At 37.4% G+C, this 24,854-nt stretch overlaps 1 protein-coding gene across 7 annotated transcripts in view; it reads right to left on the bottom strand.

Annotated features, from left to right (window-relative positions):
• Positions 1-24,854, bottom strand: part of SMYD3 (SET and MYND domain containing 3) — a 796,483-nt gene that overhangs the window by 605,867 nt on the left and 165,762 nt on the right. For all 7 annotated transcript variants that reach the window (XM_072830260.1, XM_072830259.1, XM_072830262.1 and 4 more), the window contains 3 exons: positions 6,763-6,870; positions 5,133-5,190; positions 3,291-3,427 (listed from right to left, as the gene is read on the bottom strand). In XM_072830260.1, the coding sequence (XP_072686361.1) occupies positions 3,291-3,427; positions 5,133-5,190; positions 6,763-6,870 (303 nt within the window). The remainder of the gene's footprint in view (positions 1-3,290; positions 3,428-5,132; positions 5,191-6,762; positions 6,871-24,854) is intronic.

Raw genomic sequence — 24,854 nt, 5'->3', positions numbered from 1 at the left:
ACAAACAAAAAAACAAAAAAGAAGAGGAAAATGACAATAAGGCTAGCAGGAATGAAACATACTCTCAGGATTAAGAACCTTTTCATCCTCCACTGAACCCTTTCGTTTCCAGGCAAGTGCAAGTCAAACAAAAATACACCTATGCCCAAGTAAGACTTTTGACTTGCTAAAGCTTTTGGTAGATAATTTTCTGATTTATAATTAGCCACATGTTTCTGTAACATGTATCAAGAATGTCTTGCACAGGACAGCCCAGGTGGCTCAGCAGTTTAGCGCCACCTTCAGCCCAGGGTGTAGTCCTGGAGACCTGGAATCCAGGACTACATAACAAATGATTATGTAGATGTAGAGATGTCCTTTGACATCTTTGCAAAAGTAAAGATGTCTCTCTCTCTCTCTCATAAAGAAACTCTTTTAAAAAAAGAATGCCTTGCACATAGTAAGCCTGCAAAAATAATAGAAAAGGTCTGTTTAATAAGTGAATTCACTAACTTCTCAGGTGGCCAAGAAGCTTCATAACAAAAGACTAATTGTAAGGGACATTTGGAAATCTAAATTAAAAAAAGAGCATTTGTCTGAAATCTAAGTATTAAAAGCATAACAAGATATAAAACAATTTTGAAAATTATTGAAATCAGGTGATGGAGACATGAAGATTCATTAAACTAATCTCTCTACTTTTGTGTATGTTTGGAAAAGTCCATAATCAAAAAGTCAAAAAAAAATATGATCTAAACAAATTTAGAAAAGTTCTCAGAACTCCTTCTGCCCTAAGTGACAGTGGAATGAGCTAACATATAAGCTTAGCACATCTAATACCTGCATAGAACCTGAATGAATATAAATGAAGGGGACCAAAAGCAAAACATAAAATACAACTTTCTTCTTTGAGGCCAGGTAAAGCCAATCTTCTGCAAAGCATAAATTAAAAAATTAGTGCACGAGTCTGAGAAAGGCAGGGCAGCCTGGACTGATGCCTGACAGTCTGTATATATGACAGCAACAGCTGTGGGCAGTACACCCTGTACAGCCCACTTCTTTCTGGTGATTCTATGCCACTAGGACTGGGAGAGAGACAGCACATAGGAATAAAATCCTCTGTCCAAGATTCACTACCCACTTCCAATGCATTTGTGGTGACCTGCACCATCACACACTTGAAATGTTAACAGCTCAGCAGCTCATCCCTGAGGTGCACAGGATACCAATTAGTTTAATATTAAACTATTCCATTTCTTAAAAGATTTTATTTATTTGGGAAAGAGAGAGAGAGCAGCAGAGGGAAAGACAAGCAGACTCCCCACAGAGCAGGGAGCCCAATGCGGGGCTCAATCCCAGAACCCTGAGATCATGACCTGAGCCAAAGGCAGACGCTTAACCCACTGAACCTCCTAGGCACCCCAAGACTATTTTATTAAAAAAAAAACGGTGACAAAGAAGAAGATGAGGAGAAAAGAAGGAGGAGGATGAAAGTGATCTATTTTAAGGACATATGTATAAGCAGAAAGGTAACTATAATTTGTAAAATATTAACAAAACTTTTACAAGGAAGAACAGGAGTCATTGGTTAATATTGCTTTAACCTAGATTTTAAGGCAGAAATCACACACCTGAGTCCACTTTCCTCAAAAATCTCAAAGATGTCTATGTTCTACTTTTGTGACCATAACAAATACAACTATGTGAGGAAAAAGGATGGCATATTATTAAAACTTTGTCTACTTATTCACAATGACAGAATTTTCCCCTCCACAGCACAGAAAAAATTTCACTGTAAGATATATGAATTCAACATTTTTTTTAAAAGAAATAAGAAAGTAATTCCACATGTTACACTGAAAAAGTCTTTTTAAATATTTTCCAGGGATCCCTGGGTGGCGCAGCGGTTTGGCGCCTGCCTTTGGCCCAGGGCGCGATCCCGGAAACCCGGGATCGAGTCCCACATCGGGCTCCCAGTGCATGGAGCCTGCTTCTCCCTCTGCCTGTGTCTCTGCCTCTCTCTCTCTGTGACTATCATAAATAAATAAAAAATTTAAAAAAAATAAATATTTTCCATAAATACTAAGAACACCAGTAACTACCACCTGAACAATTTCTAACAATGGCATATTTTTACCTTTCGGGTGCATAACTGTATTGTGTCCAACATCAGAAGCACCTGTGTGTACTGCGGACATGCTCCTGCCAAAGGCTATAGTTTTCAGAAGAATGTGAAACACATGAGAAACTTCTCCTATATATTATAAGGAACCACTGTCTTTCAAAATCAGTTTTAAAGTGGAGACAAACCAGAATTTAATGCTAAGTGATATTACCAGAATATCATAAAAACATATCCTGAAGAACAAAAATACATTTGGAAAAAACAAGAATAAACCTCTAGCAATCACACTAATCACATTTAAATTCTTAGAAAATAGGCAGATTACAAAACATGCTTGAAAAATATTCATGGGTTAAGTATGTCAATGGATGTGCACTTGTGAATTGTAATACCAGTGGCGAAGTCACCCTCAAAAGTAAAATTTTACTTGTTATTAGAATGTGATCAGTATTTAAGCAAACCCAAATGCACTATACGGGAAAGCAAGAACAGCAAGCCTAACAGCAGTGGGGATGCATCTGATCCTCTGACCTACCCCAGGGTGCACAGCAAGGATCAGCCAGCACGTTCTGTCTCCCTAGGCCCAAACAAACCCCCAGAATCATCTCCAAACAGAGCATGTCAGGTAGCAACTACCAAGAGACCACACAAAAAATATTAAATTAAACCTATTTTCTAACCCTCATCTAGGATTTTAGGGACTTGAAACATTTAAATAGATGTTTAGACAATTATTTTTAAATCATAAATGGTTGTATTTTCATATTATCAAGAATTCACATAATCAAGAAACAGATTCCAATGTAGTTTTCACTTCAAAGACCAAGATCCATCACTGACACACCACCACAAAACGACATGCAATGGCAACCTTAAAAATCCATTAGTATAAAACAAAGGAATATGCTGTTTTCTTTGAAGAAAAGAAAGCATACTCTTGACACTATGATAACAAGCTTTGCATGCTGATGATGAACATACACAGGCCATGAATAAGAGTACTGACAAAACAGAAAAAGGAATACCCTTTCCAACAGAAGCAGTAACTTCTCTCATTCTCTACTCATTAAGGTAGGAGAGTGACTTAAGGCATGAATGCTACTGGATTTTTATGGATCAACAACAAAATAAGAAGTAAAGGGATAATTTATGGCATAAACAAAGATACCAAACACTTAACACTTACTTTTGCAAAAGCTTCAAAGATGTCAAAGGAAGATGGCAGCTGAGAAGCATCCTGGATTTCTTCTCTCATGAAATGTTGAAATGTCATCACAAGTTGCCTGAGGCCATCTTTCTTATCTTCAGTCAGTTTGTTAATATCTTTTTTAAAGAGAAAATAAATAATAGCACAATCACACAGTGAATTTTTAATGGGTAATGTTCAGGTGTTCAATGGTAGCTGTTCAACGAGACTTCTCCTCTCCAGATTTCATTCTAACAGAGAGCAAATACATTTCTTTTTATTTTCTCACAACTACAAATTACAATACATACAGTATCAATTAAATAGTACCAAACTTCATCTACAAGATCAAATACCTATCAAAACAAAATAAATACACATACAGACAAGAAACACTGCAACCAAAATCTATAAAGATGTGTGTTACAGGTCCTCCACTTCACCATGTACACACTTTCAAAGCCATCACAAATGCTGAAAGTCAGTGAATTTAAGCAGATCTTTTTCATGAACCAATTTACAACCATGTTATGACCAACTGATAAACGGCGTATCTCAAAGGCAAAAAAAAAAAAAAGAAAGAAAGAAAGAAAGAAAGAAAGAAAGAAAGGAAAAGAAAAGAAAGAAAAGAAAAAAGAAAAGAAAAGAAAAGAAAAGAAAAGAAAAGAAAAGAAAAGAAAAGAAAAGAAAAGAAAAGAAAAAAATAATAAAAAGTTCAGCTAGAGTTCAACTGGTGAAATGTATCACACAAAAAGTACATGGAAAAGAACACGGGACCAACCAAAAAAATCTGGACTTCAAGTTATTTCCACATCGAATAAACAAGATGTGGTGCTGCTAAAACCCAAACAGAAAGAGAAGGTTCCAGAGCCTAGTTGTCAAAAAATCACCTCCTGGAAAACTCAGTTTAATTTATACCACAGAAAGGTGTTAAGTTTAAGAGTATACAATTAATAGCATTTGAGAACATTTCACTTAAAGCAGCAGGTAGGCCACCACCACTGAGCAGGGCTACTATTAACAGTAAAACTCACTGCAAGAGATGTTAATTACCTAGCAGTAACAGAACACACACAAAAAAAGACTAATTAGTTCTCTATTAAAACTGAAAAGATACATCAAGTTGAACTACAGCATAATTCTGGGGCTCATGTCAGGTCTAAATATTCTCTTTAAATTAATTGTTCAACAGAACAATTAACCCAATGATTTCTTAAATAATAATTTATTATCATTGGCACTTAGGATCCCATAACCATAAATCTGTACTAGATCATCTTCTTAGTTTTCTCCGCCCAGAAATATTAAACTGTGTCGCAAAATTTACTCTATGAGCCCTGGCTACTTTGGGGTTGAATCATCAACAACCTCACTGAAGGGAATCTGTGCTAGTAGAAAAGGAACATGTACCCCGCATTAACTGAACACTCATATGTGGAGGGCCTGTCAGTGTTGCCAAGTATCATGGCCACCATCATGGTAGCAGAAAAGAAGAATAATGCTCAATCAGACAGCCCAAATCACCCATACCATCTACTTTGCTTATTATCTAAAGGATTAATGAATCTAAATGTTCCCTACAACCCTCTTGTTCACATCACTATTCCTGGCATCAAAAAGAAACAAAGAGTAGGTTATAGTATTTTACAAACTCCTAAACAGCCAAAGCTACCCTGGAATCAATTAAATAAGCTAATGTGTCAATCGTATATAAAAACATGAAAAGTTTTGTTAGATTTACCTCAAATAATGAGACAGCACAACAATGGTAAAGAGAGAGCAATGCATAAGGTCAGCAAATAAATGACAGGATTTTTTTGGTGCTGACAGACAATCACTTACTTGACTCCAGATCATAAAATGAGTAAAGTTTCTCCGATTCAGAAGGTGTTTCTTCCATCTGTGAAGAAAAGGGGGAAAACACCAAAAACAATTTCAAGTGCTCCAAAATATAAATGAATATATTTGAACCTCTTTAGATATTTAAATGAAAGTCTATTTAAAAAGACAACATTCTATATATTGCTCCTCTTCATCTCTTAGAGTTGAATTATTCAATCAATAACAATTTTAAAATAATATCTAAGTAGTAACTTAACCCAGCAGTTTAATTTCCAAATGCAAAATTCTTTTACAAGAAGTTTTCATACTTTTACTTTTTCCCCAGCTCTACCCACAGACTCGTATCACTGTAAGGATTTGACTATAGAAAAGCAGATTACAGAAAAGCAAAGATGGATGAATAAAAATAAGAATTCATTACAAACTGTGCAACCTTTACCGAGTTACCTTAATGAAGATGTGTCTATTTCCTTATCTAAAACATAGGAGTAATCATAGCACCTGATTCCAAAAAAAAAATCAACCTCAAATATAATGATCATATTTTAATGTCTAGCAATTAAAAATGTATAACAAAGTTGATCGAATTTCTTAATGCTTTGAAATAAATTTGTAATTTTTAGTTCAATACAATATATATTTGCAAACAGTAGCTAAATATATGATGGATGTTATATATTCAGTCCAAAGACAATGCCCATTTGGTATTACACATCCATTTTTTAAAAATTGAAGCAAATTGACATATAACATTATGATAGTTTTACATGTAAAAACATTTTACATTCTTACAACTCTCTATAGAATTTTATAGTCCCTCCACCCAAAAGCAGGTCAGACAGAGCTGGATACTGAAATAATTTGAGAAAAAGATATTCATGTAAAAGCCTGGCAAAAAAGAAGTCTGGAGGGTATCGCCACAGGTTTACTTCACAGAACACAGTGGCTGTTTAGGCAGAATAGGGGGAAAGGACTGAAGAAACAATTTCAATGAAACATGGCAGCACTTTTCCATGTATGATTAATTGTCATCTAATTAAAGCCTCACTTCAAGAAGCAACCAAAAAGTGATACACCTGCCCTGTGCATTAGTTCATGGTCAAAAAGTTATGAAGGCAACTTAACAGACATTTCTGATATCTCACGCCTTCAATACAGGACCTTATGTTTCTAAGGTTATGATTACACACGCAGGGCCCTGTACTGTCTCACCACCACTGATACTGACATTAATAGGGAAATGGCTAGGTTTTGTATTAAGATACTCCCAGGAATAATCTACCTTCTACCTTCATGTGGATTTAATGTTAGCAGTAATAATACGAGGAGCCTGGGGGGCTCAGTCAGTTGAGTGCCTGACTCTTAATTTCAGCTCAGGTCATGATCTCAGAGTCGTGAGATTGAGCCACAGGTCAGGCTCAGGCTCAGAGAGTCTGCTTGAGAATGCTTCTTCCCTCTCCCTCCACCCTTCCCCCCACACTCACACAATAAATAAATAAATAAATAGATAGATAGATAGATAGATAGATAGATAGATAAAATCTTTTGGAAAAAAATATGAGCAATACATACAACTGCAAGTGCCTTGATTAACTAAAACCCAAGCATATTTCACAAGTTTTATACTTACAAGTTTGAAAACAACTCTGCCAAGCAGTCGAACGGAATCCGGGGGATACCTGGGTTTGCAGCTTTTAAGGCATTTGCATTCTCGCTTGTGGTCCGGCCAAGCTTTTTTCTGATAAGACAAGAGTGGGGACAGCACAAGTGACATAAAAATGTAACTTTCATTTATACCGGTTTTGGATGAGGAAAGTCATCAACATTAATTTAATTTCAACAGCCTAAATATAAGTACAAAATAGAAAATGAAAGCAATATTTTAATACTAATAGAAATGCAGAATCCAGTCTTTGCCAAGCATGTAATTACCAGGTGTGGACATTGATGCCTCTCCTCCACCTCTGCCCTTTAATTTACCCCATGGTTATTACCTGGCTGGTGGAGCCCAAATGAAGAATCATTATGGCTTACTTAATAATTTATTACATAGTCTCTTAGCTGATTAAATAAGATTCAATAATAGTAATTTAGAATACAAAAAGAAAATATCACACCAAATTAGAAAATAAGCACATGGTTCAGGAAAATCAAAACAGGGCAGAAAGCCTTCTGAATTTCTATGCTGCTATAGAGAGTACAGAGGTATCAAGAGTTAATATAACAATAAATATGAAACCTTTTGTTTTTGAAGATCACACAGAAAGGGGTGATTAGCTAAAATGACCAAATGTCATTTGCCCAGTACTGCTGTGGTTTATTTATGTCACTCTGGCCTAATCATTAATAATAACCCTTTTGTTCCAGAAAGTGTGCTTTGGATGATAAATTACAGGGTCACTTAACCCATGATCCCGCCCCTGTGCTAGTGTGGCTGAAAGACCAGTGAGCCAGGATTGTTACCAATCCTGTAACAATGAGAAGAGAGGACAGCGGGGAGGACACTGTCTCCCTGAATCTTGGAGTCAGAAATGTTATGGCTCCTTCACATAGAATTACTTCTATAGAAAAATCCAATCCAGAGTATCTAAGACTTAACCCTGGTGAGTGGGGAACAGCTCAACCAAATGTCTGATATGTCTAATCCAACCGAAAGCTGGAAGTTCTATCACTGAAATGCCTGACACTCTCTTGCTTCAAAAATTGTAAATCTGCCTCCCAACTTCTCACCTTATAAAATCCCTCCACAAGGAACTCTCTTTGCCACCTGTAGCACAAATATGTACTGCAACCAAAAATTTCAAAACTGGGGGAGCCTCAGTGGTCCAATCGGTTAAATATCTGGGGTCATGATCTTGGGGTCCTGGGATCAAGCCCCACATTGGGCTCTCAACTCAGTGGGGAGTTAGCTTGTCCCTCTGTCTGTCCCCCTGCCCTCGTGTGTGCACATGTATGTGCCCCCCTCAAATAATTTTTTTAAAAAAATTTCAAAACTGCTGGAGCTACTTTGAAACTGTGACTTGAATTCAAGCTCAAGCCAGCATTTCATTCAGAAAGACTCCTGAGTTGAGTTGCTGAGTGAAGGTGTGGCTTATCTGCCATTTCCTCTGAACCCAATCTTGAAGACACTGTCTGCAAAGGGCATATCACTTTTCTTATCAACTCTACCCATGACTCTCTCACTTCATTTCTTCTTATCCACTACAGCTATGCTCTTAATGTGATGTTTGTAATCTTTTTATTTTTAGTATTTACACTTCACTCACTTCTAAACAAGACTCATTTGCTTCAAAATAAAGATGTATATGAAATATGTTTGTAAAATTAGAAACGGAAAAAATGTTAAAGTTATAAAAAAATAGTCTTCTAGCATTCACTAGCATCCTACAGTATGTTAGACACATGGCTAAACAATTTAAAAAGTGTATTTAATTTGACTTTCATAATAATGCAAACAGTAGATATTATACTTACTTTAAAGATGAATAAAGAAAAGCTGGGTGGGATCTCACCACCAAGGTACATAAACATAAAGGAGGAGAGGAAAGATTCTTAGTATTCTACACAGGAGAGCTAAGTAATTGCCATGTCTGTGCACTACATTTATCTAACTTGCCTTACAGGCAAGGCAAAAAATAAAGCATAATGGCTTATATAATCCTCATTTGACAGAAAAGAAAAACATATAGCTTTACTAAGTATTAAATCACAGGAGGAATTTATTCCAAGAATGCTAATCAACATATTGGACAATTCTAATTGCCTTCATAGAGCTACTTCTAATGTCAGTATTCACTAAAAGGCATACTATTAAACTATAAGTCAGTGAAAGACAATGTTTCTACTGTTTAGGGGGCTAGTCTAGAACCAGCAAATTAGCAACTTACCAATATATGTAAGATCACTTTAAAAAAATATTGTTCCGAGCAGCCTGAATGGCTCAGCAGTTTAGCACCACCTTCAGCCCAGGGTGTGATCCTGGAGACTCGGGATCGAGTCCCATGTCAGGCTCCCTGCATGGAGCCTGCTTCTCCCCTGCCTGTGTCTCTGCCTCTCTCTCTCTGTCTCTCATAAATAAATAAATAAAAATCTTTAAAAAATAATATGGTTCCATTGTCAAATAAGTTAGAAAAATGCTACATAATAAACACCCTGATTAGAGATTTGAAGTAATTTCATTTGCTAAAAAGCTCTGCATTAAGGAAACTTTTTTTTTTTTTTTTTTTTTTTTTTTTTTTTTTTTAAAGATTTTATTTATTTATTCATGATAGTCACAGAGAGAGAGAGAGAGAGAGAGAGGCAGAGACACAGGCCGAGGGAGAAGCAGGCTCCATGCACCGGGAGCCCGACGTGGGATTCGATCCCGGGTCTCCAGGATTGCGCCCTGGGCCAAAGGCAGGCGCCAAACCGCTGCGCCACCCAGGGATCCCTGCATTAAGGAAACTTATATAACTTAGTTAACACAGTTTCCCATGATTTTTATTGCCATAAAAATATGGCAAATATTTTGGAAAATGAGGTTGGTATATATGGACTCAGATAGAACTGCATACTTTGTTTCCTTCATCTGATTTTTCCATGAGAGTGGGTTTAGCAGACAAATTCACAATCTTTCACACTAATATTTTTTATTACTGATGGAAAGGAAAACCACAACTTTGGTATTAAAAGTTGAGAAGACCCACAGCAAATATCATTCTCAATGGGGAAGCACTGGGAGCCTTTCCCCTAAGATCAGGAACAAGACAGGGATGTCCACTCTCACCACTGCTATTCAACATAGTACTGGAAGTCCTAGCCTCAGCAATCAGACAACAAAAAGACATTAAAGGCATTCAAATTGGCAAAGAAGAAGTCAAACTCTCCCTCTTCGCAAATGACATGATACTGTACATAGAAAGCCCAAAAGACTCCACCCCAAGATTGCTAGAACTCATACAGCAATTTGGCAGCATGGCAGGATACAAAATCAATGCCCAGAAATCAGTGGCATTTCTATACACTAATAATGAGACTGAAGAAAGAGAAATTAAGGAGTCAATCCCATTTACAATTGCACCCAAAAGCATAAGATACCTAGGAATAAACCTAACCAAAGAGGTAAAGGATCTATACCCTAAAAACCACAGAACACTTCTGAAAGAAATTGAGGAAGACACAAAGAGATGGAAAAATATTCCATGCTCATGGATTGGCAGAATTAATATTGTGAAAATGTCAATGTTACCCAGGGCAATATACACGTTTAATGCAATCCCTATCAAAATACCATGGACTTTCTTCAGAGAGTTAGAACAAATTATTTTAAGATTTGTGTGGAATCAGAAAAGACCCCGAATAGCCAGGGGAATTTTAAAAAAGAAAACCATATCTGGGGGTATCACAATGCCAGATTTCAGGTTGTACTACAAAGCTGTGGTCATCAAGACAGTGTGGTACTGGCACAAAAACAGACACATCGATCAATGGAACAGAATAGAGAACCCAGAAGTGGACCCTCAACTTTATGGTCAACTAATATTCGATAAAGGAGGAAAGACTATCCATTGGAAGAAAGACAGTCTCTTCAATAAATGGTGCTGGGAAAATTGGACATCCACATGCAGAAGAATGAAACTAGACCACTCTCTTTCACCATACACAAAGATAAATTCAAAATGGATGAAAGATCTAAATGTGAGACAAGATTCCATCAAAATTCTAGAGGAGAACACAGGCAACACCCTTTTTGAACTCGGCCACACTAACTTCTTGCAAGATATATCCACGAAGGCAAAAGAAACAAAAGCAAAAATGAACTATTGGGACTTCATCAAGATAAGAAGCTTTTGCACAGCAAAGGATACAGTCAACAAAACTAAAAGACAACCTACAGAATGGGAGAAGATATTTGCAAATGACATATCAGATAAAGGGCTAGTTTCCAAGATCTATAAAGAACTTATTAAACTCAACACCAAAGAAACAAACAATCCAATCATGAAATGGGCAAAAGACATGAAGAGAAATCTCACAGAGGAAGACATGGACATGGCCAACATGCACATGAGAAAATGCTCTGCATCACTTGCCATCAGGGAAATACAAATCAAAACCACAATGAGATACCACCTCACACCAGTGAGAATGGGGAAAATTAACAAGGCAGGAAACCACAAATGTTGGAGAGGATGCGGAGAAAAGGGAACCCTCTTACACTGTTGGTGGGAATGTGAACTGGTGCAGCCACTCTGGAAAACTGTGTGGAGATTCCTCAAAGAGTTAAAAATAGACCTGCCCTACGACCCAGCAATTGCACTGTTGGGCATTTACCCCAAAGATTCAGATGCAATGAAACGCCGGGACAGCTGCACCCCGATGTTTCTAGCAGCAATGTCCACAATAGTCAAACTGTGGAAGGAGCCTCGGTGTCCATCGAAAGATGAATGGATAAAGAAGATGTGGTTTATGTATACAATGGAATATTACTCAGCCATTAGAAACGACAAATACCCACCATTTGCTTCAACGTGGATGGAACTGGAAGGTATTATGCTGAGTGAAGTAAGTCAATCGGAGAAGGACAAACAGTGTATGTTCTCATTCATTTGGGGAATATAAATAATAGTGAAAGGGAATATAAGGGAAGGGAGAAGAAATGTGTGGGAAATATCAGAAAGGGAGACAGAACATAGACTCCTAACTCTGGGAAATGAACTAGGGGTGGTGGAAGGGGAGGAGGGCGGGGGGTGGGGGTGAATGGGTGACGGGCACTGAGGGGGGCACTTGACGGGATGAGCACTGGGTGTTATTCTGTATGTTGGTAAATTGAACACCAATAAAAAATTAATTTATTTTAAAAAATTTATTAAAAAAATCAAATAAAATAAAACAAAGACTGTTATAAGAGACAGGGAAGGAAACATTATATGTTCTCATTCATGTGGGGAATATAAATAATAGTGAAAGGGAATATAAGGGAAGGGAGAAGAAATGTGTGGGAAATATCAGAAAGGGAGACGGAACATAAAGACTCCTAACTCTGGGAAACGAACTAGGGGTGGTAGAAGGGGAGGAGGGCGGGGGGTGGGAGTGAATGGGTGACGGGCACTGGGGGTTATGGGTTATTCTGTATGTTGGTAAATTGAACACCAATAAAAAATAAATTTTAAAAAAAAGGAAAAAAAATAAAAAATAAATAAAAGTTGAGAAGACCAAGAGATGCCCTCATGGGCCCAGCTATGTGGGCAGGAATAAACCACAAGTACTAATGGGTCTCAGAAAACACTGGTCCTGTTCAAAGCCTGAGCAACTGTCCAGATGACAAAGGACTGCTCCCAGCAAAAGAAGGCTGAGACCATTTGGACCAAAAGATCTTAAGAGCAGATTTTAATCAATACTTGTAAGTACAAGAGATCATCCACAACTCCTTTGTTATATTCTGAGCAGCTCAGTTTACTGCTGGCTTACCAGGCTAAAGTAACTACAAAATGTATGCCTAGGTAAAGAACCCGTTAATCTGTTACATGACATTACTTAGAATTACACATCCAAATTTTGGAGAATTCCTGTCAAAACAACTTTAGGTCTTTAGCATTATTAATATCGCACTCCTATTTCTCATCTTACTAGACAGTATGTTTCTTAAAGCTATTCCTAAATCACTGCATGAAAACACCAGAGAACATTCTTATCTTCCCATTTGCTTCAGGAAAAAGATATTCAGTCTTTTCATCTAAAAACCAAACCAGATCTATATAAATATAGAAAGTCATCAACTTAAAACTGGTCTATAGCATAGTGGCAATGTACATCCTACTTCATATCTTACCATGATATTAAAAACCATGTTTTTAAAACATTAATTATTAAGATTTACTGTTCAGCATCACCATCACATCTTACCATAAGGCTCACTAACAGAAGCATACCACAGAAAAGGCTCACAAAGCAATCTTTCAAGTAACCACATTAGACGTTGAAAGCAAAACCTCACAATCTTACAAAAGCATTAGGTATTATCTAAACTGTACAAACTTTAACCTTGGTTTAGATGTCAATAGCACATAATATATCTGCCAGTTTTTCAAAGACAACCTCCCTGATTTACTTTTTCCTATTTTCTTCCTTTACTGCAATGCAGGATATAATTAAGATTGTGTTCACAATACTGGCTGTAATGTTTTCTGTTCTCAAAGTTGAAAATTAACAATGATGTACAATAAGCACAGATTAGCATGAAAGACAAAGGAAAGTGAAATGTTGCATTAAAACACAAAGACAATGGGAAAAAGAGTTTTGGATGGAAAAAAGGAAATGAAGACATCTATGATGATTCCACATGTCAGTACATACAAGACTCAGGAATGACTGGAATCTCTACATTTTCATGTTTTATAGTATTTATAGTGTCTCAGAACATAAACTAATTCAGTAAACCAGTAGCTTTCAATGGGGGTAACCCAATTAATATTGAGGGTTGTTTGGGAAATGTATGGGGGCATTCTTATTTGTTACTATGCCTGGGGAGAGACATGGCACTGAGTGGCCAGAAACCAGAGATGCTGGACATCCTGTGTAGGATAGTTCCATACAATGAAGAATACTTCCAGGGGTGCCTGGGTGGCTGAGTTAGTTGAGGGTCCAGCTCTTGATCTCGCCTCAGGACATGATCTCAGGGTCATAGGATCAAACCCCCTCATCAGGGTCTGCCCGCAGAGAGAGGTCTACTTAAGGATTCTCTCTCTCGGGGATCCCTGGGTGGCGCAGCGGTTTGGCACCTGCCTTTGGCCCAGGGCACGATCCTGGAGACCCGGGATCGAGTCCCACGTCAGGACCCCGGTGCGTGGAGTCTGCTTCTCCCTCTGCCTATCTCTCTGCCTCTCTCTCTCTGTGTGACTATCATAAATAAATAAAAAAAATTAAAAAAAAAAAAAAGGATTCTCTCTCTCCCTCTCCCTCTGCACCTCTCACTGCTTGCATGCTTTCTTGCTCTCTCTAAAAATTAATTAATTAACTAACTAACTAACTAATCTTTTTTTAAAAAATCAACTGTTTCAAATCCAAGATGAGTTTTAACTATCCAAACATTCTATAAAGGAGACAAACTTGTTTCTTTTTTTTTTTTTTTTCCAAACTTGTTTCTATTTATCAGAGCCTGGAACTAAGTCTCCTTTCACATATAAAAACAAAGAGCTTGTTTTTACACAGCCTTGATAGCACTGAATTTTCTAGGTAAATCAAGGAAAGACTACATTTTAAGAACTCTGTTATTTAATATTTTATAAAAGCATATCACTGAAGGCAACAACACCTGTGGTATTTGAGGTACCCATAAGAACGTATTTTCTGATCCTGCATTTTGTACTTCCCTTTCCAAGGTAACTGTATAGCCAAAAATATCCGACTTCTCAATGATGTTCTCTAATCTACTCATGCCTAAGCATCTATATACTAAAATATGTATTACTCCTGTTGTGGTGAGCACTGGGTATTATTTGTAAGGGATGAATCACTAAATTCTACTCCTGAAACCAATATTATACTGTATGTTAACAAACTAGAATTTAAATAAAAATTTGAAAAAATAAAATACATAAATAAATTTTCATTTTTTCTCCTTTATGTTCAAGTTATAGCATTATATTAATATTGAACTTGAAAATATGTAAGTAGCTAAGTTGTATTAACTATGGAATTTCATTTCAAGATAGTAGAGAGGACAAAAAAAATAATTATAATAAAAAGGTAAAAGGGCACCTGAGTAGCTCAGTCAATTGAGCATCCCACTCTTGATTTCTGCTCAGATGATGATCTCAGGGTCATAGGACAGAGCCCAGAGCTGAGCTCTGTGCTCAGCAGAGTCTGCTTGAGATTCTCTCTCCTCCCACTGCCCCTCCCACTACTTGTGTGCTCGCTCTCGCTCGCTCTCTCTCTCTCTCTCTAAAATAAATAAAAACTTTAAGCAAAAAGATAGAGTTAGGTCTGAGAGAGCTGAAAACTGCAGAGTGAGAACAATGCTACACAGGCATATACAGCACATGCACATGCACACACACATACACACACACACACATAAAAATATCTATTTAAATTCACAGCCTGAGACAACTGAAAAGATTCTGACAGTAGTGATGAGATAGGATCAGGTGTCCAAATTCTTTTTAATCACTACAAAGGATCTAAACTAAATTAAAAGGGGAGGCCATTGTATATGCTAAACAGAAGAAACAAAAAAAATAACTATCCTATATTTACTAAACTATTAAACTGTTGTCCTTTAGGAATGAACATTTTATAAGACTGAGGTGTGGAAAATGTTTCTAAGCAGGACATCAAACCCAAAAAGGAAAATATGTATATATTACACTACATTAAAAATAAATAACTTTTGTACATGAGAAAGAACAACCTAATACCACAAGCAAAATCGAAAGATAAAGGACAGACCAGGAGAACAAAGGCTACACTATATATGTTGACCATGTTAAATGTCTCTAAAATGAAAGGAGGTCTTAACAAAATAACTAAAGAAATGATGAATATTTCAACAAAAAAGTAAGGGATATGAATAGAAAACCCAAGACTAAAAAAGAAAAACAATAATTTAAAAAAAATAGACGAAACATACCAGCAAGCAAAGGAATGTGAAAAGAAAGAAGATAACAAGGGCAGCCTTAGTTCAGCAAAGGTGAGTAAAACTAACAGTATTTGGAAGGGTCTGGTGTCTGGGGTCTAATGAAATGGGAACATTCCAGCCTTATCAGTAGAACTGTAAGGTTTTCTAAACTTTTTTTTTTTTTTTTAAATGAGAGAGAGAGCACACGAGTGAGCTCCTATGCAAGCTGCAGGAGGGCCAGGGAGAGAGAGAATACCAAGTAGACTCCACACCCCATGTAGAGCCCAACGTGGGGCTCAATCTCACACCCTGAGACCATGACCTGAGTAGAAATCAACAGTTGGACTCTTAACTGACTGAGCCCCCAGGCACCCCTCTAATCTTTCTCATAGGTGTCTGGTAATGAACAGAAAAACTCTTATGTGCATATTGTTGGCATATAAGTAATATTTATAATGCACTTAATCCTCACAAATGTAATTTATGTACAGAAAAAGTGTAAGAATGCTCATCATACATTTCTTTATAAAACTGAACTGGTAATAATTTTTTCAGCATTTCCTAAAAGAAAAAGCTACTTTTTGCCTTTCTCCTTATGCTTTCCCACAGTGTTTGAATTTTCTGCAAATATCATGTTATTATATTTACAAATAATAGTAAATATAATTATCTTTCTTATGTCTAACAACTGTCATTCAGGGAGAACCATTTTTACATGAAAGAGAAAGCAAAATTACTGTTCAGTAAACACTTAAATATTTTGGAAAATCTGCTTATAACTCAAAGAATGGTGTAAATGTATTAATTTTTAAATGTTAAAAAATACTTCACTGAAATATTCTGTAATGCAAAGACTGTTTTATTGGGTTAGCTTCATTCATGTCTGGTTTTTAAAAATAAATATACTACTGGGGCACCTGGGTGGCTCAGTTGTCAAGTATCTAACTTTTTTTTTTTTTAATTTTTTTTATTTATTTATGATAGTCACAGAGAGAGAAAGAGAGGCAGAGACACAGGCAGAGAGAAGCAGGCTCCATGCACCGGGAGCCCGACGTGGGAATCGATCCTGGGTCTCCAGGATCGCGCCCTAGGCCAAAGGCAGGCGCCAAACCGCTGCGCCACCCAGGGATCCCAAGTATCTAACTCTTGATTTTGGCTCAGGTCATGATCTCAGGGTCCCAGAACTAAGCCTCATGAAGGGCTCTGTGCTCATCATGGAGTCTGCTTGAGACTGTCTCTCTCCCTCTGACCCTGCCTGCATTCAATAAATAAATAAATAAATAAATAAATAAATAAATAAATAAATAAAATTTTTTAAAAGATAAATAAATAAGTATTCTACCAATTAGGTACATCTAGCATGTACCAGGTGTTCAAAAGCTATCTGATGATTTCTTCCTAAACCAGTATTCTTTATAGAAGATATAACTTACTATATATTTATCATTATTTGAAATTAAGGCCATCCAAAAAGAAAAAAAAGCAAGTAAACTCTCTAACAATACCTTCTTTGGCCAGTAAGACACGGTTTTGAATTCTAAAGAAGAGAATTGATGAAATGTGACAACAGAAAGAGAAAATCAATTTAGTTCTTCTTTCTTACACAAAATTACCTTAGCACTACTATGACAATTCCCTTCCTTCCCTGGAAACAAAGTCACTACAGCTCAATAACCCACTTAAATACTGTTAAATATTCGATTTGGGTTAAAGACTCATTTTAAGGCAGCTTATTATTGTGTGGGATGGAGTATGACACGTATCGAGCCTGGTTTGGGTAAACACATCTAATTCATGACCTGGGCTCACCAGATATTTATTCTGTAAGAAGACTAGGTTCAGTAATCTCTAAGGCAGCCTCCCCGTTATAAAATCCATGATGCTGTAATATCCATAGAAAAAGATATCTGAATTATGTCAAAATAGGTGTGAAATCTGCTCACATTAGGCTTACAAAGAGCTGAAAATTTGGAACAGTATTTCCTCAAATTCTGGATTACTGAGGATAAAGAAATTGGTGTAAAATATGCAAATAGAAAATGAATTCTTTTTAGTCATGTATTCAGCAATTGTATTTATCATAAATACCACTACCTGAACAACTTCTGTGTGAAAGATTGTTATGGTCTTTTTACCACAAATCACAAACAATATAGATAGAGATTTCCTATGAGCAAAATGTCAGGTAGCTGGGTTGCCATGAAACCTGTGGCAAAAAAAAAAAAAAAAAGGAAGAGAGAGAGAGAGACCCAATAGTTATTCTGGCCCTCACAAACCATTCAAGAGCCAATAGGGACACCTGGGTGGTGTCTGTGTTCAGCTCAGGGTGTGATCCTGGAGGCCTGGGATCGAGTCACACATCGGGCTCCCTGCATGGAGCCTGCTTCTCCCTCTGCCTATGTCTCTGCCTCTCTCTCTCTTGTGTCTCTCATGAATAAATAAATAAAATCTTTAAAAAAGAAAGAAGAAAGAAAGAAAGAAAAGAAAGAAAGAAAGAAGAAGAAGAAAGAAAGAAAGAAAGAAAGAAAGAAAGAAAGAAAGAAAGAAAGAAAAAGAAAGAAAGCGAATAAACAATATCTCCTTCTTCATGCTTCCAAAATAGCCCAGTAATGAACTGAAGGTTGACAAATACATGAAGGTCTAAAAAGTTGGAATCTGGAAAAAGAAAATTGGAAAGCAAAGCTGGGTGCCTCAGCTGACTGACAGGCATTGATTAAAATCTCGCATTAAATCTCCTTAGGGCACACAAGAGACCTAGTGATAGACATTAGACTTATCACCTTCAAAGCTTACTGAATTCTGCATCAAATGGAGAACAAGAGTGCCTTCCCAGTAGCCTTAATCAAATTAGACAGGTAGAGCCAAATATAAAGATGGAATGAGGCACAAGAATCATCGAAGGGCATTAATTTGACAGAATAGACAAGAATCAAATATTACTTCTTAAAAAAATGGAAATTACAGTCTCCTGGTTAACTGAGGAATCACATAATAATAATATTAGGGCTCCCAGAGTAAATCAGTGATCATCTAGTGCAGGACCCAGGTCAAATTCATTCTGTCATCTGCTTTTATAAAGTTTTATTGAAACATAGCCACACTCACAATTTACACTCCCCCTCCTTTTCACATGATGACAACACAGCTGAGTAGTTATGACAGAAAGTATTTATTATCTGGACCACTCTAAAAAAGTATGCCAACCTCTGATCTGGATAAAGATCATACGAAGATGGGGTAACCTAATTAATATATTTAAGCTAGAAAGACAAAATAACTCATTTGCCTCTACAGACTTCCAATCTTTTTTCTTTGAAAGAAACTTCCATGCTAGATTAATCAGAATGTCAGCACCAAGTTCTAGCAGAACATGAAGATGGAGCACATTTTAGTTCCCAGGTAAAAGTAATTAGCAAGTTTCTAACTCCCAAAGTGTATCAGAAGGGCCATCAATGAATGAGGAGTTTAACTTCGTGTTTAGAAGTCAGAAGGTATGGGTAAGACAGGCTATACAAACAGAGCAGTGAAGGCTACACCAAAGTGCAGTTACCTTCAAAGTCTTTTCTGAGGGGAGTCAACCTACCAAGGAGAAATCCAGCAAGGATCTAGCATCAAAGTATACATCAGGCACAGAAGGGAACTGAAAAGTAGCATTAAAAAGAGAGACTTAACCAACAGTCTGCATACCAAACAGTCTGAAAACAGCTCCTTGCTACTGGAATGAGCAAGAGGAATGAATGAGCAGAGGAATGTCAAATGGCAAATCAAGCTGAATTTGACACTAATATTTCTGCTGCAGAGATTTCTCTCAGCCTTCTCTTTGGTCTTCCTGGCCCTGGCTCACCCTAGGATGGCTTCCTTGATAGCGGTCTCATTCCTCCAGGGGCTGAAGGCTGTGACCCCTTTATTACAGACAAGGAAAGAGATCCATGCACACACACAGACTCTGCAGTAAGCAATTTTTTTAAAGAATTATTTATTTGGGGGTTGGGCAGAGGAAGAGGGAGCCAGAATTTCATGCTGCCTGATGTAGAACTCGATCCCAGGACCCTGAGATCATAACCTGAGTTGAAATCAAGAGTTGGACACTTAACTGATTGAGCCACCCACCTCTAGACAGGGCCCAACTTTGTGTTCCAGAACAGAATGTAAATATTAATCTTGAGAATACAAAAGTGAAGGCACAATTGGTAAATTATGGGAAATAGAGTGATAAGAAATAGAGGGATATGTGGGAACACTAATATGTTCACCTTTAAAAGTAGGGAATAGAGAGATACTGTCTATAAAATAGATCTCCCTTATCCATGGATGTCTGAAACTGCAGATATTACCAATCTCTGTATACACACACACACACACATACACACACACACGTACCTCTTTTCTGACACATAATTACCTCGATAGTGTCTACAGTGTGAAAACACTGGACAAAGACATGATGCATGACCCACATGGGAGGAAGAGGACAGTGCGGGACGGCACAAGACTTCACCACACTACTCAGAACAGCATGTAACTTAAAACTTATGAACTCTTTATCTCTGAGATTTCCCATGTAATATTTTTGAGCTGCAGCTGACTTTGGGTAACTAGAAATGTAGTAAGGGAAAGCACAGATAAGGGGAGACTACTAAACTTCATAAAGCAGAACTGGAGGCTTGCTCATACTGTTAAAGTTACAAATGTGAGAAGAGGAAATTGAGCTTAGCAGATGTAAACAGTTATCCCCAAACTAATGTGGCCAAAGCAGATTCTTCCCATCTCTCACATGGTTTTCCCCATGTCATAAATGCAATCATCATCTCCTCAGTTGGAAAAGCCAAAAACAAGTCTTTCTTGAATCTTCTCCCTCCCCAATCCATATTCATCCCATTTTATCTATTTCATGCAGTTTCAGCCCCTCCTCTGAGCTCCACACAAATGTATCAGTTGCCAATTTAACATCTCCAACTGTATGCTCAATGGGCACAAACTCAAAACCTGGATGTTAAGGCTTCCTCTCCCAGAACTTGCTCTTCCCTCAGATTTCTGTAAGTCATTAAATGGCACCGCCATTCACCTGAAGCTGCTCAGGTTGTAAAGCTGACATCACCTCTGACCCTCTGACTCTTCTTTTTGCCTCACCTTTTATATCTAAGCTATTGGCAAACACAGAGCTACAATTTCAAAATAGGTCTCAGATCTAATCATTTTTGACTCTTCCTGCTCAAACTCTAATCCAAACCATCCAAGCTCTTGACTAGATCAGTACTAGCTCAGTGCCAAGCAAATGCTGATCTCTTAAACACATGAATGAATGCATCTAGGGGCAAATTCAGGCAGTGCTTCCTTCAAAAGTTACCCTGAATTTACCAGACCTTCTTTGTTGCCACTACTGTTGTCCTAGCCACCAATATATGATGACCAGACTTCTGGAATAAGCTCCTGACTGGTTCTTCATCCCCTACCTTTACTCCCCTGTAAGCTATCCCCATAGCAGTCAGAAAGGTTCCTTTAAAATCTCAATCACACCATAATATTGACTCTCCTTGCCCCCTGAGAACCCTACTGTAGCAGCCCATCACACACAGAACAAAAATGTGTATCTTTAACCATAGTAGCATATAAGAGCCTTATCATAACCTGGCCCCTCCTATATCTCCAACCTGATCTCCTACAACCTCTTTGTAGCTACCTCTGGTCCACCATCTGGCCTTCCTGGCCTTCCTTAAACAAATCATATCCATTCCTGCTTTTCCATTTGATGTACAACCGGCCCGAAACTCCTTTCTCCCAATCTTGGCATGCCTTGATTACTTCTTTCAGGTCTCCACTCAAATGTAACCCTGACAGGTCTTAGATCAACAGACAGATTGGTAGGTGACAGACAGACAGGTAGGCAGGTAGGTAGCTAAATAGATAAATACATAGGTAGGTAGAAACAGATCTCTTTAGAATTAGTATAGATATATCCATCTCTCTCAATATCTTTATATTTGACATATGAAGATACATACATGGAGATATGTATATATACACACACACACAAAACAGCCTCCAATCTCTATCATTTTCTACACTCTTTATTTTAGGCATAAAGATAATATTATATATCACTCTATTAATTTATGATGTCTCACCTAGAAAATGTAAACTCCCCTGGCCAAGGGCTTTCTTTCTGTGTCTTGTTCAATAACATTGCATCAGAGCCTAGAAAAGTCCTGGTGCTGACCCTAATATTTGCTAAGTAAATCAATGGATGGATGAATCCATAATCAAGTCCTTCAGATCTTCACTTACTGGCTTCATTTCCAACTCCTATTTTTCCTTTTTTTTTTTTTTTTTTGAGACTTAATTGTTTTAGAGCAGTTTTAAATTCGCAGCAAAATTGAGAGGACAGTACAGAAGATGCCCATATATTCCCTACCACCACACATACATAGCCATCTATATGATCCCCATCAGATGGTACATTTATGACAACAGATGAACTTATAGTGACACATCATCATCACCATAGGTCCATGGTGAACATTGGTGTTGTCCATTTATGAGTAACAGTAAAAAATCTGTTCCAGAGCTTTCCATTGCTGGCCACTTTTGGCAATTAGATCCCAGGTCAAATGTCACCTCTATAGGATGTCCTTCTGTAATCACCTTTTCAAAGGTGAGCTCATGCTCATCCAAAGCACATTCACTCATATAATTGTGGACATTTGTCATTATCTGTCTCACTCCATTCCATAATATAAGCTTAAGGAAAGCCAGAATCTTGTTGACTTGCTCATTGCAAACTGCCCACCACTCCAACCCCCAGAATAACTTAGAACAGGGACTAGCTAGTGGCTACTCAAGAAATATCTATTGGATAAAGTCTGGGTGAATAGAGGTTAAGCAATAACTATATAGGAAGAGGGAGAAGGAGATGCTGATGTAGGTGAGCTAAATTCCCTTATCTACCACTTCAGGAAGTCAATCAATAATGCCTACACAGATCTCAGGAAATATTTCCCTGTCTCACATATACGTAGACTCTAAAAAGAACCAAATCAGATACAGACAACAGAGAGGTAGTTCCAAGAGGCAAGAAGTATGCTATAAGGGGAATTGAGTATAAGCAGACAGAAGGTACAAACATCAGGTTAGAAATTAAAGAGTCTTGGAGATATAATATACAAGACGGTGACTAGAGTTAATAATACTGGTATATGGATGTGTGTATATGCATATACACACATTTTTTTAAAAATAGGCTCCACACCCAGTGTGGGGCCCAACGCAGGGCTTGAACTAACGACCCAGAGATCAAGACCTGAGATGAGATCAAGAGTAGGATGCTTAACTGACTAAGCCATGCAGATGCCCCAATACAGTACTGTATATTTAAAAATTGCTAAGATGGTAGATCTTAAAAGTTCTCATAAGATGAAAGATTATAATTGTGTGGTGATAGACGTTAACTAAACTTATTGTGATGATCACTTCACAATATATACAATTATCACATCATGCTGTACACCTAAAACTAACATGATTCTGTATGTCAATTATAATTCACCTAAAAAAATCAAAACATAGATTACTACAGATTATATAAAGATAAGTTAATATTTTAAAATCTAATTCTAAACAAGTATCGCTAAGTATGTATTAACTCATTCACTTAACCACTCATGCTACATCCACATCAGTGAACTATACAGAGAGAGTACCCCTTGAACAAGCCTGACCATCTGCCTGCAAAACCAGCCAATTAAACCAATAATGAAGATAATTTCTGTGTGAAAAAGGAGGGACACAAACTAGTCTCAGAAGTTTAGGAAAGGAGGGAGTGACATTTAATCCAGGATATAAAAGATAAGTAGCAGGAGTTCAGTAGCTGGGGGATCAGGTCTGGGTCCAAGCCCAAAGGCTCAGAAGTAAAAGCACGGCAGAGTCCACAAGCTTGAATTTCATCCTGAGGAAAAGGGCCAGGGTCTTCTCCAGGTGAGTGACAGAGCATGCTGACACTCTAGAATAAAACAGTTGCTTTGGCTCCCATGTAGGAAGTAGAAAAAGAGCTGGCAGGGGGGCAAAAACTGCAGTCAGTGTAGCCGAGAGTACACACGGATTGCTGGTGGTGGAGAGGCTAGAGAGACGCAAACCAATTTAGATCTTAGATACTAAAATCAGCAGGATATGTTCATTAACTGGGCATGGGGCCAAGAAAAGATATGAACCAAAGATGATTCCAGCCTGGCAACTCGGACTGCTAAGTGGTTGGTGAATTATTCACTGAGGCTGAAAATTGTGAAGAAAAGCAGATTTGGGTGAAGATCATGCATGAAGTCCTGCTATATGGCAACTGAGATATGAGTGCACCACCAAAGTAGAGGTACACTGAACGTATGGGTCTGGTGCTTGGGAGAAAGGAGAAGATTGGAGAATGATTAATATACAGATGCCAACTGAAGTCATGGGAGCAGATGGGACCACTCAGCAGGTGAATTCAAAGGAAGCAGAGACAAGCGTACAGCCCCAGACGTTTGTAGAAGTCAAAAACAAATATGATCAAATACTTTCAACCCTTATATGGTATTCTCTTTTTATTTACAATTAGATAGAAAGCCAACTTCTCTACAGAACACTCAGTGCATGTCCTATCAGTCTGAAGCTGGGCACAGAGCTATTTTTGAAACAAACAAAAGGTTTGGCTTTCTGCATTATTACCATTATTGAGTGTGATATTCTAAACCCCAATTTATTAGATCACCCTGTTAGTGCCAACTAATATGAGATTCATCATAATTGAATCAGATCATTCTGTAACTAAGCATAAAATGTAAACCCACAAATAAGATTTACATTTTTTAAAAAGATCTATAATTATTAACATAAAATAGAGCCTCTCCCTGCTAATATAGTATTTTTTTAAACTATATAAATTACAATTTGTTACAGTACCCGGCTGCTTATTTTGCATGGCAAGTAATTCAATTAGAAACATACATTTTATGAATCAAATTAAATCCAGCAGAGGTAAAATAGCAATTGGTGAATTAGCTTGAAATTGGTTTATACATTCTTTTAAAAGAAAACTTAACTTGCTCCTCCTCTTTCATCTCAAAATCACCTGTAATGTTCTGGTAATATAGAAATAA

This window comes from Canis lupus, chromosome 6 (genome assembly GCF_048164855.1).
Source record: "Canis lupus baileyi chromosome 6, mCanLup2.hap1, whole genome shotgun sequence".
NCBI lineage: Eukaryota > Metazoa > Chordata > Mammalia > Carnivora > Canidae > Canis > Canis lupus.
The sequence above is the reverse complement of the archived record's forward strand: the minus strand, read 5'-3'. Positions and strand labels throughout refer to the sequence as shown.